The sequence below is a fragment of the Haplochromis burtoni genome, unplaced genomic scaffold (assembly GCF_018398535.1).
Source record: "Haplochromis burtoni strain Fernald_Lab_line unplaced genomic scaffold, NCSU_Asbu1 Contig_19, whole genome shotgun sequence".
Taxonomy (NCBI): Eukaryota; Metazoa; Chordata; class Actinopteri; order Cichliformes; family Cichlidae; genus Haplochromis; species Haplochromis burtoni.
The window spans coordinates 1,856,509-1,872,421 of NW_024582380.1; the positions used below are offsets into that span (position 1 = coordinate 1,856,509).

General features: G+C 40.7%; 3 protein-coding genes across 3 annotated transcripts in view; 1 reads left to right on the forward strand and 2 right to left on the reverse strand.

The window, feature by feature from the left end:
- Window positions 1-219: 219 nt before the first annotated feature.
- xiap (X-linked inhibitor of apoptosis) lies at window positions 220-5,023 on the reverse strand. The gene is made up of 7 exons (XM_005916492.3): window positions 4,879-5,023; window positions 2,579-2,867; window positions 1,912-2,461; window positions 1,697-1,796; window positions 1,487-1,565; window positions 1,012-1,051; window positions 220-920 (listed from the first exon to the last, which is right to left on the reverse strand). The coding sequence occupies exons 2-7, from the start codon at window positions 2,816-2,818 to the stop codon at window positions 727-729; spliced, it is 1,203 nt and encodes a 400-aa protein (XP_005916554.1). The 5' UTR covers window positions 2,819-2,867; window positions 4,879-5,023; the 3' UTR covers window positions 220-726.
- Window positions 5,024-8,764: 3,741 nt separating this feature from the next.
- psmd10 (proteasome 26S subunit, non-ATPase 10) lies at window positions 8,765-14,068 on the reverse strand. Its single transcript, XM_005916491.3, has 5 exons — window positions 13,745-14,068; window positions 13,538-13,636; window positions 13,242-13,388; window positions 9,415-9,581; window positions 8,765-9,187 (listed from the first exon to the last, which is right to left on the reverse strand). The coding sequence occupies exons 1-5, from the start codon at window positions 13,856-13,858 to the stop codon at window positions 9,034-9,036; spliced, it is 681 nt and encodes a 226-aa protein (XP_005916553.1). The 5' UTR covers window positions 13,859-14,068; the 3' UTR covers window positions 8,765-9,033.
- A 136-nt stretch (window positions 14,069-14,204) lies between these two features.
- Window positions 14,205-15,913, forward strand: part of nxt2 (nuclear transport factor 2-like export factor 2) — a 12,254-nt gene continuing 10,545 nt past the window's right edge. Inside the window, exons 1-2 of the mRNA XM_005916489.3 lie at window positions 14,205-14,361; window positions 14,445-14,531. Coding sequence (XP_005916551.1) covers window positions 14,347-14,361; window positions 14,445-14,531 — 102 coding nt within the window. The 5' untranslated portion in view covers window positions 14,205-14,346. The remainder of the gene's footprint in view (window positions 14,362-14,444; window positions 14,532-15,913) is intronic.

Sequence of the window (15,913 nt, forward strand, 5' to 3'; positions counted from 1 at the left end):
TTTCTAAATCTGATTAATTTGGGTCAGTTCTTGTATATTTTACCATCTGCCATCACTTCAGTTTATAGGCAGTCAAATGCCACATCACTCTTACACTTTCTCAAACCTCATCTGATAGAAATGTGACTTTCTAGTTAACATTGCACAATCAGTGCACCGGGATCATCTCTGCAAATACAACACAAAACATTTTGTTTAGTGATGAAATGAAACTCCAAGTCTGCATAATTATTTATTCACACTTAATTAAAGAAACAATAAAATGATTCTTACATTACAATGGTTAACTCCAAGCCCTAAACTTGAGCTTAGAAATGTAAAGACACAGCAACTGGTTCTATACATAAAACACACAAGTTAAATCCGAATAAATAGGATAAAAGTGGATGAAAATGACAGCAATAACATCCAAGTCAATTTATCTGTGGTAAGTGATGCATTAGAATACATAAACCAAAAGAAAGGCACTTCTGGCAAAATGTGTTTCAAAATAGTGTGTATTTACATCTCAAGGAACTATTTATAAAACCATCTACATCTATACAGATATTTACCATTGTAAGGACTAGGAAAATATAGTTTTACACATTATCATTCTAAGATTTATTAAAGAAAATTGATCCATAAATAATATTATAGGCTCTCTACTTTACAATTACGATATAATTACAATATTATAATGACAGCGTAAAAGCAGCATTGCGTCTGAGCAAGAGTATATTGTTCTCAAGCAATATAGGTCTTGATCTTCTGTGTTATGTCTTGACAGCAGATCGGACACTTGTTGAGGGCCTGTGAACAATTCTCACAAGCAACAAGGTGAGCGCATGGAATGAATACAATGGCAATATCTCTGTCCATGCATATTTTGCACTGTTTTTCCCTCTGCAGCCTCTGTAGTTTCTCCAGTGGGTCCTCATCTGACATAAAATTAAATAAACAGAAGTCAGCACTGCTCAGACTTTGTTTCATGATGTATCTGGGGCACTGAAGTAAAAAAGAAAAATGTACCTTCCATATCTTCTGAAACTGGATTTTGATGACTTGAAGCCTGGAAGCAGAGAAAAACAAAATCCTGTGATTGAGGTCACTGAAGACCGCAAGTCCTTTAATTATGACGCTCCTTTCACACGCTGAAATGGAACACTAAGCTTATTTTAACTAGAGCCCAATCTGGGACTACTGATGATTTTTCTGGTGTAGAAAATTAATATATTCCCAAATATTCATATACACCCATTTATACATATAAAGTGTGGTACATTTCCAAAACAAGTTAGTGATTGTCTGTGAAGAACAATGTGAGCCTTCCTGCTTTGCAATCCATGATGAAAACCTTTCTAAACTAACCTTAAGATTTTCAGCACTGTTCAACTTTCATTTGGGCACATACACCAGACCTCTAGTGTTGATATTGACAGTGCTTTAAGGGAATGTTAATTTGTAGTTTACGCATCCACAACTTGTGGAAAAAGCAAAAACTTACAGCTCTGTCATGTTGTGGTCTTTGTAGCTGGATGCTGTTGACAAATTCTGGCCCTTTGTTTGCCAAAAGGAAGCTGCACCTGTTTTAAAACAGTATATACTTTGATTAAAACAGACGCAAATGCCACAGAACAAAGAAGACAACCTGTGTGTGTATATACATATGTGTAAAAGCATATTAAGAAGACGGGGGTACCATAGTTGTTCTTACCCTGGGTAGTGTTTGGCATGCTCCACCCAAGGGTCTTCCTCAGGCTGCCAATTGTTCAAGCCTCCACTGCAATGGAAACACAGGACTGCGTCTCCTCGTCCTGCAAGGATACAAATTACATTTGATTGCATTCACAGCTACCTACTAGAAAATTTAGATCATACATTTTAAAATGTTGCACAATGTTTCTTTAGCCTCAAACACCTGAACATTACCTGTGCTGTAGAAGCCAGCTCTGGCAAGCCTCTCGTGGTCAATAGGGTGCCGGACACCAGCAAAAGTAGCACGCCTTGCCTCAAAATTCTGCATTAAGGCCGGGTCAATTGCACGCCGATTGTTGCTGGCATCCTCCTCTATACCTGTCTGGATTGGGATGTTCCCGACATCATGCCCAAGGATAAAGTAGCAGTTGGGATAATGCTTGCTGTGCTCACTCCAGGCAGAATCTCCTGGTTCCCACCCATTCAGCCGACCACCACAGCAGAAACACTGAACCTTGTCACTCTGCCCCACGTAAAAGAAGCCGGCTTGGGCCAGATCTCTGGGTCTCACCGGAGTACGGTTGGGCCAAGAAGAGAAGGTCCGAAGTCGGGCTTCTTCATTTCTCATGTGAGGAACTATAGGGTAGGGGGCCTCATCAACCACTTCTCCTGTTCTCAAACGATATTCCACGTCTCCTACTTCTTCACTGATTAGTGCAGTATTGGAATTCTGGTTAAAACTGGTACGGTGGACGCAGGTGAGAAATGTGCATGATGGAGAAAACTGTGAGAATGAGAAAATTAGAATTGGATCAATTTGGAAGAAAACCAAACAGACAAAAAAAAAAAAAAAAGTGAAATATTAACCACTTCCACTTTTTCATGTTACAAGTTTGATTACCTGCTTGTGCTTGTCTACAGGCCTGTCTCCACTGTACCAATTATCCACAGTCATATTACAGCTGAAACAGCGGACACGGTCAGACTCGCCAGTGTAGAAGAAACCAGCCTGTGCCAGTGTTTCCGCAGGCACCTTGTTAGCAAGGTTGGAGCCACGGAATGAGTCTATGCGTCTTGTCAACGAGGAAAAATCGGGCGCATTGTCCGACTCCCAAACACCATCTTGACTGAGATCACACATGATTGAAACAGGAAGCTGTAGGGATTTGTTAACTTGATGGACAGATGATCTGCAAATAGAAAGAAACAGGATATGTTTGAAAAAAAAAAATGGTACAGTCTCCTCATTTGCTTGTTTGTTTGTAAACAGACTCTTCAGTGGTTAAATTCCTGCATTTCCATGTCTGGCGCCAGAGAGCCAAATGGCACATCTGCAGGGTCTCTGTACCTTTAAGAGAATGCCAGCCTGTTATCACATGCAGGAACTGAATGTTCCATGTGAGGGATGGGCACTGGAGAGGCAGGTTTGTCTACAGGCACATTGCATATTACACCACATAAAAGGGTTATACTGCTCGAAGATACAATGCAGCAGAGATCTCAAACAAAAGGCCCAGGAGCCAGAATCAGGCGTTTCGGTTCGCTGTACAGCTTTGGAAAATGTGAACGAAGGAATGTATTTTGGGCTTTTGACTGTAGTTTTACTGCTTTTCCTATTGACAGAGACCTCCCCGTTCATAACACACCAAAGTAATTAAGTAATACATAAACAATAAAATGACAGAATAGTTCCTGTTTTATCTGTCTACAATAATAATAATGTCTGTTTTTTCTTTTCAAAAAGGTAATGTGTAATGTAATGTGTTAGTCCCCATAGGGAAATAGTTCCTCTGCATTTAACCCATTCACCCAGTGAAGCAGTGGGCAGCCACCAGTGCAGCGCCCGGGGAGCAGTGTGTAGGGACGGTACCTTGCTCAGGGGTACCTCAGGGTAGCCGTTCAGTGGAGTCGAACCCCCGACCTTCCGATCATGGCGCCACCACTCTACCTACTGAGTTATCCCTGCCCTTTTACTCTGCCCAGAGTTTTGTTTTGTTTTTTGTTTGTTTTTTAAAGGGAGGAGGCGAGCATTTTCTGTGAATTAACAGAAACTTTCTCTTTTACAATTACAGCACAGTCTGAGAAATGAGCTGCCAGAACTTCTGAAAGTTTATGCATTTATTTCTTACAATTTAACCCTGGAGAGCTATGCTGACAGGTTTCTTTGATCTACTGCAGCAGTGTTTCTATGGCCTGAAGAAAATCTGAGAAGTACTGTTGAAATCACCCTTCTTTGATACCTCAAGGATGAGATTTTGCAGATAAACTTCTTAACGCTGAGAGTAAGGGTAGTTTCACTGGGCTTGAGGTCTAAAGTGAGCTTGTATGTGGCCTTAGAAGAAAAATGAGTTTGACATCCTGGCAATGCAGAATATGAGGAAAGAGAGCAATAATAACCCAAGGCGTGAAACTATGATTTCAGAATCTTTACATTCCTCAGCGTCATAGTTTGACGCAAAATGGACTTATCGTCCAACGACAGCACACAGTCACCGATTGTGTGCTGGGTCAGATGTTTAAACAGCTGTTTATCAGCTGATACGTTGCCGTATTGATGGGATGCGATCTTTGAACTGTCTTTAGGTGTCTGCATTATTTCAAGTAAATCAATCGCCAGCGTCATCCCTTTATTTTTTTTAACTTGAGCCAAGACTGCATCGTCCCACGCATTAAAATGCTCACTTTTTGACTGACTCGTAACTGCGAACGACATCTAACCGAAAGTAAAACCAGCGACAGGGGAGTTTTCCCACTAGCAGTTCCACGTGTTTCTTTTAACATTTATTAATGATCAGAGTGGAGAGGATATAACCCCAGCAAATTCCAGAAAGGCCCCACAGCTTTGCTTCAGTTGAACACGACACAGAAGCCGTACTGTTTCTGGGAAACGCCGAGAACAACAGCGCCGATGACAGCAACTGACAGCCAAGACCTCGCTAAACCCACACCGTGTTTTCGTTCAGTTAGAAATTAGTCAATACAGTTACCTAAAAGTGCTTTTATATGTAAAATGTAAACACCCAAAGCGACAATCTTGGACTCTGACCTGTGCTTTGGATCTGTACTGCTAGGATCGTAAGCGGAATCGCGAATGCTAGCTTCAGAGTGCTTGGTAGCTACATTAGCTTAGCCTTTTTACCCAACGCTAGCTAGGTCACACAGTGACTTATCGAATATAATAACGAAATTTTAAATGTTTACCTTTCAACACAGCTCCTCTGTTTCCTCCAGATAGTGTAGAGTGCGTACACCTCGGAAAAGAGACTCCGGTGAAGTCTTTTGTGACCTCCCTGTCAGGAAGTGAAAACTGCCTTATCAGGTGACGTCAGGAAAGGGTTGTGCCGTGGTGGTTTTTCGTGTTTGGCCAGATCTCTTGGAAAAAGAAATTTTTGATATTAATAATTTTTTTAAACCTGGATTACTTGTGTAAGAGTCAAATTGCATTAAAATGCTTCTACGTTCTGATCAGAATGGGGGGGGGTTCGCTCAAAATGGCTTAGTATCGTCCAGGAGAGCTATGTTTATAAGCCAACAAGCTACATTTGTAGTCCGTTTTCTGATTTAGTTGCATTTCAGCTGTCAGCTACGCCGTTTAATTTAAATGTATCTCCTATCGAATCCGCCAGTCACAGAGCAGCAAGCCAATGCACTTAGGAAAATGGCAGAAATGGTAAAAACGACCTCAAACTGAGCATCAGAATGGGGAAGAAAGGTGATTTAAACACGGTTGCTGGTGCAAGATGGGCAAATCTGATAATAAACTGCTAATCTACTGGGATTTTCCTGCAATACTAGTATTTAATAATTAAATTAAAAAAATAAAAAAACTATTCAGTGAATGCCAGTTGCAAGGTATGAAGAAGCGCATAATGTGGTGTGAACACCACACCTTGGTATGTTGTTCTTTGCATTTTATTAAACACACAATAAACATTGAGGTAGATGAGACTCAGCAGTAGACTACACCCGATGGCATTCCTGTGAGCTGAGAACATGTTTGTTTTCAGTTTTATTTGTCATATGCAAGTTAGCACATGGTCAACATTGTAATGAAATGTGTTTGACGAGCAGCAGTCACTCAGCAGCATGATACAGTAGAAGAAAATATAATAAAATAAAATAAAGTAATAAAAAATAGTAAGGATCAAAATATTAGAGAGATGTGGTAAAAGAGAAAGATGACTAAATATATGTATCTATAAATATAAATATATGTACACTAATGATTAAATAAGAAAATCTTGAAAAGAAATATGACGGGAGGGCAGATGGGATGTTGCACAGGAATGAGCAGCAGAAAATTACAGTATTGCACTTTTAAATATAAATAGCAATAACAATAACGTGGAGTGACCAGTGCAGATTAAACAGAGTACTTGTGAAGCTGCAGGTAGCTTCTGAGTGCGTCCTGTGGACTGTGTTGTGTGTGTTTAAGTGTTGTGGTTGAGGTGTCGTATGGCTTGGTGGTAAAAACTGTTTTTGAGTCTTGTAGTCCGAGCAGACAGACTCCTGTAACGTCTGCCAGATGGTAACGAGGAGAACAGCTGATGTGCTGGGTGGCTGTGGTCCTTGATGATGCTGTGTGCTTTACGGAGGCATCGCTGGAGATAAATGTCCTGCATGGCAGGAAGCCTCGTGCCAGTGATGTGCTCTGCTGCCTTCACCACCCTCTGTAGTGATTTACGGCTGCTGGCAGAGCAGCTTCCGTACCAAACTGTGATGCAGCTCGTCAGCAAGCTCTCAATTGCACACCTGTAAAAATTTGAGGTGATATTGGCGTTCATGCCAAACTTCCTCAGCCTCCTCAGGAAATAAAGCTGCTGGCGAGCTTTCCTGATAGCAGTGTCTGTGTGAAGGGTCCAGGAGAAGTCCTCTGTGATGTTGACTCCAAGGAACTTGAAGCTACTGACCCTTTCGACCTTGATACCGTTGATGTGGCTGGGCTGGTGTTCTCTGACTGGTTGTAGTCCACTATCATCTCTCTAGTTTTGCTGATGTTGAGAGTCAGGTTATTTTCCAGACACCACTCGTACAGCGCCATCACCTCCTCTCTATAGGCCGTCTCATCATTGCCTGTGATGAGGCCTATGATGGTTGTGTCTTCCGCAAACTTGATGATGATGTTGGACTCGTGTTTAGCAACACAGTCGTGTGTGAACAGGGAATATAGGAGGGGGCTAAGCACACAACCCTGTGGCGTACCTGTGTTTAGGATGAGTGGTGAGGTGTGCTTACCAACTCTCACCACCTGGGGCCTGTTTGTGAGGAAGTTTAGAATCCATCTGCAGATTGGTGTTTCCAGCCCAAGGTCGACGAGCTTCGTGGCAAGTTTTGAGGGGATGATGGTGTTAAATGCCGAGCTGTAGTTGATGAAGAGCATCCTTGCATATGTATTCCTTTCTCCAGGTGAGTGAGGGTGGTGTGCGTTGCCAGGGCGATGGCATCCTCTGTGGCTCTGTTTGTCCGATAGGCAAACTGAAGAGGGTCCAGTGTGTCAGGGAGGGAGGAGCAGATGTGACCTTTGACCAGCCGCTCCAGGCACTTCATGATGACGGATGTCAGTGAACAGGACGGTAGTCATTCAGACAGGAGACCACTGATTTTTTGGGAACGGGAATGATGGTGGATGCTTTGAGGGACGTGGGGACCACTGACTGCCTCAGGGAGAGGTTGAAGATGTTGGTGAACACCCCTGCCAGCTGATCGGCACACACTCTGAGAAGCCGGCCTGGGATGCCGTCTGGTCCTGGAGCTTTGTGAGGATTGACCTTTTTAAAGGTCCATCTCACAGCTTCTGTTTCCAGAGTTAAAGTACTGTACATTTGGATCCAAATTGTACATTTGGATTAAACAACATGAAGTCGTGGATCCAGCCTGGTTTTTATCAGTGGTTCAAGCACTGCTGATGGTGCTGAAATGGTTACTCTTGGCCTCTTAATACCAAAGGAACATCATTTAAATGTCACAGCATACTTGAGTGCTGTTGCTCACCTTGGCCATACTTTAAATACCTAAAAACTATTCATTTATTTTTAGGCAATTTGAAGCTTCCTCAATTTATAGGCTGGCCAGATCCCAGCAAACTCAATGTGGTAGAACATTGGACCCATTCCTAACACTGCGAATCTTTTAGCATGTGCTAAAACTTGATATTTTTGTTAAGTGACAGTCTTTTCACTTTCATGTATTCTTCCTTTTTGTCTCAGGATCCTTTAAAACTATTATTTACTGTTCTTTCCGTTTTCTCCAGCAATCATTTGGCTTCCATCAACTTATCCATTTGTTTTTTGAGCTGAGTTACAAGTGAGAGTTGCCTTCCCAGCAGTTTCATGCTTATTCTAGCTTTATTTTCCTTTGTGGTAGTTTCAGTCATGTTCCACAAAAACCTGCTTTGCTTGTGGGGGAAATTTTCCACTTCAGTGTCGACAGCTAATGACCTATGAAGACACCCTTTGCTGCTTCCTTCACAGCCATTGAGTAAAAGGCAGACTATAGAAAAGAAGGCTGAAAACTTCCGCTAATAAAATGTGGGCCATAATCTCAACATGTGGAACAGGGAACAAGAAACAAACGCTTTGCAGCACTACGTCAATAGGGAAAACCTGGCCACTTCTGTTTTCCACTCACTGTTCCTTGTATTGGCAGTATTATAAATAACATATAACATATATTGCATGACTACTGCAGGATTTAAATAGCTGTTGTGCTGGGAAGTTGTCAGGTTGACATGCTACATTCAAAGGTACGCATTATTTAAGATTTAGCTTAAAAACAATGAAGCTGCACAACTTTTTATTTGTTATTCAGTTAATCTGAAATCTGAGAAGTCCAAAAATGGTTTGCTTAGGATTCTTAATGTCCAGGGTTTTGGGGTGTGGTCAGATAAAGCTCTGTTGCACTGTTGCCACACCTATATGTCACCATCACCAGGTGAGAGGTTAATACTGTTGCAGGTAGGCAACAATATTTTCAGTTAGTCTTTAAGGAACCTGGGTATAAGCTAATAATAAAAAGAACAAAAATGTAGGAAACATTCACAATATTTTGTGCAATAATAGCTTAAATTACTAAAGGCAGCAGTACGTCATTCATGAACAACACATTTATTAACAGGTTGAACTTCATGTTTTACATTACAATTCAAATTTAATAGAAAATAGCCTGTGGGGTTTGAAAACCTGTGCTCAGACAACAAATAAGATCTGTGCAGTCTCAAAGCACCATCTGAGTCCATCATCTCATCTTCCACACGGACCGCTTAAGGAGGACTGAGCGGGATGGGAAATCTTAGAATGTAACTTGGCGGTTGGTGGTGGGGATTTGAGCTGGAACAAGACGCGTCGGTCAGACAAAGCATCATCCCTCCACGATCCGACGGAGTATGTTCCCAAGACTGCCCTTTGCTATCTGGAGCGGGGTCTTCTCCTCCTTGTTCTCAATGTAAATGCTCGCTCCATGTTCCACCAGCAACTTGGCTGCTTCAACACGCTCCTCATCGCATGCAAGATGGCTGGGAGAAGAAAAAAATAAAAATCAATGCATAACTATAAATACAGAAATGCCTCCCCCCCCCAATGCTAATCACACTGTATAGCTAATGTAATGTGGATGATTACTTCTAGTGCTGCTAGGATAAGTAAGAAAACATTTTATTTTTAGGTATAATTAGAGTTCATCTTTGTATTCGTATTGCATGATGTTAAAAAAAAAATGCATTTGACATATATGTAATCATACAGAGGTGTGTTGCCCTGTGAGTCCTGAATATTTGTTGATGCACTCTGTTTGAGAAGCAGCTGAATGAGCCGGTAGTTGCCCTTGGCAGATGCTCTGTGAAGAGGCGTAGAGTCCAGCTTGTCAGTAGCATTGGGGTCTGCTCCATTTTCCAACAGCAGCAGGGCAATCTGCAAAGAGGTAACCATGTTTCATTCACAAGCTGAAAACCACACTTTTACATCCAGTTATTTCTAGTTTCTATGAAATACCCGTTTTCAGATCTCGTCATTTTGGTTACCACAGTCATGTGGAAGTTTCACGTTAGGAAGTGAGACTGAAAGTTAGGACAATCCTGACTGGGAAAAGAAACCTGTGGTTGAAATAAAATCCTGTAAATGTACAATGAAATCCATTCATGTCATGTCCAAGTCCTTGTGAGAGAAGACGATGAAAAACTTCAGTTTCATGATCTTTTATATGCACATTTGATTTAACAAAAAAAATGCATCTTGATTGTTGCAGTGTGTTGGACCCCGTTTCCCACCACCTCAAGTCTCCCATATATACATAGGTCTTTATTAAATCTTTGTAATCTTAGCAATGATATAGGTACTGCAGCATACATGCTACAACAATGCCACGATTTTTGAGATAGCTATGTCCTTTTATTGTTATATTATTATCAGTTATATTGAATAAAACATTCTTGTCATCTTAAAAATAAAGCTGCAGATAGTGATTTTTTTTTTGTTTTTGTTTTTTTTTGTTTTTAAATAAAGCTGACAAATCATCTTTTCTTATATCCAAGGGATCCTTCTCAGAGAGCAAGACGGGATGTATTGATGTATTAGTGATGATGGTTCAGAACAAATAAGAAATGTTCAGTAAAACCTTCTAATACTCCAGATAAAAACAAATACGGAAATAAAACTTCATTACATGTCCAGAGGAAAGGTTAGAGTCTAACTGAAAACTGTACAGCAAGCAGTGAACACAGCGGGAACACATTACAAGCACGTGTTGACGGTATCTTTGTAATACCTCTATGTGCCACAAGGGGGAGACAAATATTCAGCACAACAAGTTTATTGTTAAAGAAAAGCTGTTTTGTTTTGCACATTTGAGAAGTATAAGCAACCTATAATTATATTTTACTTATTCCTACAGGGTTTCCTTAAAAGTACTAAAGCTCATATCTACAAGTTTCATTCTAAAGAGAAAACTTTATGCTGATCTAAGAAAAGACGAAAAGGCACAATCGAATCCTGGTACCCTGGATGAGAACATGTTTCAAAAATTTAATAACCTGTTGCGTGTACAGGGCGTGACTTATAGGTGACAGAGAGTGGTTACTCATAAGCCAAGCCCTGTGTGTATAGGGCGCAGCGATAATAAAGGGGTGGTAACACAGGGGTAATAAGAAAAAAAAAAGATAACAAGAAACAGCAAGACGGTTGTGGGTGTAGGTGATGGGATTACTGTTTATCTTGATGTGAGGAAAGTAAAAGCAGCAGACAAAGGTACATTAGTCATACTATACGGGAGAGAAAGAAAAAAAATGTAATGAAAATTATCCTAATAAGAAGAGGAGGGCTTTTAGACATTCCAGCAAAGGCAAGCCACAGAATAAAGGTGTGCTGTAGGGTCCAACACCTGCCTCCCCCATGGATGCCCCAGTCTCAAGCTGGCCTACTGCCATGCTTACTCTATTGAAGTGCATTTATCCCCCTTTCCTGTGTTCTGTTGCACTTTCTACATTTGTGTGTGAAGCACCAGTAGAGCTTGTGTCGAGAACAAGAAACCCACCGGTGTAACCCACCATTCAGCACCCCACCTGTAGCATATTACATGGCCCACCTGCAGGAAGCGAGGGCAAAATTTGAAAAAATAAATAAATAAATAACAGCAACAGATAAACAATTAATTTGAATTAATATGCAATCATTCCTAATGATTATTACTATATTAAGAGCCAGTGTTATTGTACTAATGTCGGGTAAACTGGGCCCTGAAAAGTCCTACTTTGCATAATTATCTTTTTTCAAAATGCTTAGGACGCATTAGCTCAGATCACATGGCCATAGCTGACTGAAGTCTTGGTGTGTTTCACTTCAGCTTTCAGGGGCTTACCCACTGTGTCTAAGTGTAGAACAAAAACTGATGACATCGCAAACTATGGAAATACCAGCGGGCACCAGTTCTACCCCTTTATGCCTACAGTATAAATCTGAAAATGCCCTATCAGGCTTTTAAGGTTGTGGGTAAAAAAGCTTAAGAGTCATCTGCAGCACCAGGAGTGGCAACAGCAACCACAGCCAGGTTTAGTGTCACCCACAGTATTCACAGTGTAATTACTGATGGCACTGTAGAAGTAAAAAAAATACATACCTCACTGATGCATTTGTTCTAAGAGCACATGATGCACTAATGTATTTGGAGCGATGATGTGCTGTTTATTCAAATGTTTACATCTTGGAAAAAAGTAAAAAGAACAAAACAAAATATACCAATATATACCCACAAGAAGTGTACTGTTTAATTGTAGTTTTTCCAAGGCTGAGGAGGTAATTTGTATTAAAAATAAATAAAAATAAATAACTAAATGCAGAGTCTTTAATATATTAACACGTGTGTACATGCGTGAGACATGCTTCATCAGTCTCAAAGTTTTTCTGGCTTTGGTCAATGAGGATTTCTCCAAATCATGCGCTGGTCATACTTATTGTTAGCCTGGTATAACTTATAGCTTTATTTAGAACTGTGCAAAACACGTTTGTTGTGTGTTCACAGAGTAGACATCATCAAGACATGACAATAGTAAAAGTGGCCAGTGGGTGTCACTGTGGAAATTGTTTTGAAACCTCAGTACAATCCTGGCACAGCTGCTTCAAATGTTTCACTACTTCACACAGCTGTGCTTTGCCCATCACTAGAAGACACTCACAGCTGTACTTCTCCCCTGAGCTACACCACTGACAACAATTTTAACCAAAAGTTTCACATTTAAATTCAGCACTCCATCAGATGTGTTGCCACCGATTTCAGTCCAGTTCTTGTGTAATTTGTCATACTTGAGCCTTTTTGTCCCTATTTTCCTTCCTTAAGAATGGCTTCTTGATAGCCAACCTTCAGCTGAGACCATTTCTGAGGCTTCAGTGAACAGCAGATGGGTCAACAGAAGTGCGAGATGCATCTTCTCAGGTTCTATGTCAGGTCTTTCCTTGATTTTTCCTATTTTTTGAGAAAATGACTTAAATATATTGTTGCATTTGTTGTAGATTGCCTGCCACTTCTTTTGTCGTCCACTTGTCCACTTTCATTTAAAGGACATACTGCACACCGTGGTGAGGTTTGCCATGTTTTTGGCGTACAAGACATTTTATGCCTCTTAATCTTTTTTTTTTATTTTTATTTTTTTTTTTATCTCTGGCATTATTGTAGATTTAACTAAAGAAATGGGAATGAATTGTGTTTTCATGACAAGCTGCTAGTAACAAAGTGCCTAAAGATACTATTTAAAATTGGTTCTTTGCTAATTCGTCTGTTATGTGCAGCCAACACTGGCTCATTCCTTGAGTTAGGTGTCTTTTTTTGTTTGTTTGAATGATTCATAGGTTAGTGTTATGTGGTTTATGTGGAAAAAATACTTCTCTGAAATTTGTGAGGTATAAGAACTGGACCGAAGATAAGTGGAAAAAGCAGACAAATGTCCAAACTCTTTTGCACAACACTATATAATTAATTATGTGCAGAAACAAAGCACCACTGAACTAAACGGGGAGATAACACAACTGTATTAACTGACTGCAGAAGTATGGAGGACTAATACTGCAACCTGTGGATGTTACCTCATATCTGTCTTTGGAGGCGGCGTAGTGCAGAGGGGTGCATCCATTTTGATTAACTGAGTTGAGCTGAGCTCCTTTGGATATCAGAGATCTCACGATGTCTTCTCTGCCTGCAGATGCTGCAATGTGCAAAGGGGTCCACGAAGCCTGAGAGCGAAAAACAAAACACAGACATCAGTGGCATCATTCTGAAACAATGTGTTCATCAGTATATCTCTTGTATTAATGGTCACATGGCACCTTATAGGGAAAAGTCTACAGAAGGAAAGAATTAATGTACCCACAAATAAACTTACATCATCTTGCAGGTTCACTTCAACTCCCATGTCAAGAAGAAACTCCACAATATCGGTGTGTCCAGCAGAACAAGCCCAGTGCAGCGCGGTTCTCCGGTCCTGAAATCACAGAAAGTTGTGTTGCTTTAAAAAGAAAATTATTATTCCGATTTCCTGTAGGGAAAAACGAATTCCCGCAGGCTGTACTGGTGGGTCATGTGTTCTTACCTGGTCTGTTTTGCAGGCAAGCGTTTTATCTGACAGGATGCACTGTTTTAATTTCTCAAACTGCCCCGTGTAAGCAAAATTACACACCTCCACATTGGACACAGACCCCTCCATTCTTAAAATATAGCTAAATGTCCAAATAAATATATTAAAGCTTACTGAGGATACTCTTTAGTTATTTCGTTTAATAAGCCACAGAAGCAATGACTCAGGAAATTATGAGTTCTCTTTCCGCGCTGGTCGACCTTTTCTTTTCAAACTAAAACTCCATCACCAAAATGGTACTGACTTTGCCACGCCACTTCCGCGTTATTATCCACACAGTCAACATTTACTACCACTATTGTATTCTTAAAATGTAAAAAACACGACATGAAAGTGGAACTCGGAAGAGAGAAGCTTAAATGAGTCTGAAAGATTGTACTGACATCTTATTTTGGTAGGCAGAGTTGGTGACCCGAGGAAGTAATACCCAGTGTGATAGAAATGTGTTGGTTGCTAAAGGAATAACAAGAGAAGAAAAGAAGTCTGAATTGTGAAGTTTTCTCGGTCTTTTTGTAATCTTTTTGTTTTGAGTTGTTTCCAATAATTTATCCGTTCATATGGCAACCACCCTGGTAAGCTTTTCCATGCCGTTTCCAAAAAAACACACGTTAAATCACCGTGTCCAGCTTTGAGTAATACGTAGTTATCTCTTCAGGATTTCAGGACTCATGCCGACCAGTCATGCAGATATTCAGAAGAATTTGTCAACATTTATTACGACTGTATGGATAAGAAGAGGCGGGTGAGTTTTGTTTCTGTAATTTAACTTAAATTAATTTGTAAGACCAAACTACATACGGTGGCCCGAAAGTGCCGTTGTTCCAGATCTACTGGCGTTTAGATCAACTGGCGTTGGTCGAACAGATGTGTGGCAGTCTTGTGTTTCAGGAGCTCCTACCGACAAACCAGCAAAAAAACGCCAAATGTGTCACCTGTGACACTTGTGAGGTTGTCTCAAACACACTCCGTCAGTCTTGATGCTGTTGAACAACAAAATGTTTAAAAATGTGGCGAGTTTACCTGGTGATATCCTCATGCGCAACGCGATCGCGAAAACAGCAAACAATTAACACCACGCCGATGTTGTTCACGGGACAGCAAGAGTAAACGATCGGGAGACTCTTGTCGTCGTTATCGTTCCCCTCGCACGGTTTATTTCTCCGGTTTCAGCGTTTTTGCTTCACAACTAAAGCGAGCAGTTTACTTTGTGCACTAACATGGACTCGAGTCAACAAGCGCCACCTCTGGCCAAGTGCCACAGCCTACAGCCAGATCAACCTGTGACACACATCTGCAGCACGTTTGAATTCGTTTCATGCACAACACATGAAACCTTTCAATTGTGTCTGTTTGTGCGTCATGCAAATAAACCTTTGAAATGAATGAAATGATATCATGTATTTATTATCAGCCTACATTTGTACAAAATGCCAAATGACATACACATAGTCATAAGAATCATCAACCTGATATCAATACTTTTGCCCATAAGAATGTCGTTTGTCGTGAACAAATATATGACACACTAATATTTCACCAGTGTTGTAACATCACATGTCGTTAGCATAGTCTGCCTGTGTCTTTCCTCTGCAAACGAACATTTCAGAGTTGGTTGTGATATACAGTCTGCATAAGTGTGGTTAATCTAATAAACATTTGTAAGGAGATGGCAGTTACTGTGAATGTACAGCAGTTACACAGTGATTAGTAATAAACAGTCAGACAATGACTCTGACAATCTCATTTAATCTTGCAGATTGAATGCACCTTTTGTGGAAAGTGGTACCACACGGTGTGTGTAGACTTCCCCTGTGCAGAAGGCGACTACAAATGTTGTGGGTGCTAAATAAACAGAAAAAATTGATCCCTGTTGTCTTTGCTTACTGATTGTTTTCAGTGTTGACAATCCGCATTGCTGGCATTGCATCTTTCAACATGTTTGTGGGTAGATTTGGATGTACCAGGGGTAAGTGCAGCCACTCAGCCTCTACTCAATGTGATCATAGCAGCAGGTGCAGATGTGTCACAAGTTAATCTAGTAGTAGGCTATGGTAGTAGTGGACTGACTAGTGATGGGCAGATGAAGCTTCATGAAGCACTGAAGCTTTTCATCCAATTGGTTCA

Bases quoted from the DNA above. Each gene is read 5' to 3' on its own strand.
- xiap (XM_005916492.3), bottom strand. From the start codon at position 2,818: ATGTGTGATCTCAGTCAAGATGGTGTTTGGGAGTCGGACAATGCGCCC. The intron at 2,462-2,578 runs GTAATCAAACTT...TCATTCTCACAG, and splicing joins CTGTAGACAAGCACAAGCAG to TTTTCTCCATCATGCACATT. The intron at 921-1,011 runs GTACATTTTTCT...ATTTTATGTCAG, and splicing joins AGTTTCAGAAGATATGGAAG to ATGAGGACCCACTGGAGAAA.
- psmd10 (XM_005916491.3), bottom strand. From the start codon at position 13,858: ATGGAGGGGTCTGTGTCCAATGTGGAGGTGTGTAATTTTGCTTACACG. The intron at 13,389-13,537 runs GTAAGTTTATTT...TTTCGCTCTCAG, and splicing joins AAGTGAACCTGCAAGATGAT to GCTTCGTGGACCCCTTTGCA. The intron at 9,188-9,414 runs GTATGATTACAT...TTCTTCTCCCAG, and splicing joins TCACAGGGCAACACACCTCT to CCATCTTGCATGCGATGAGG.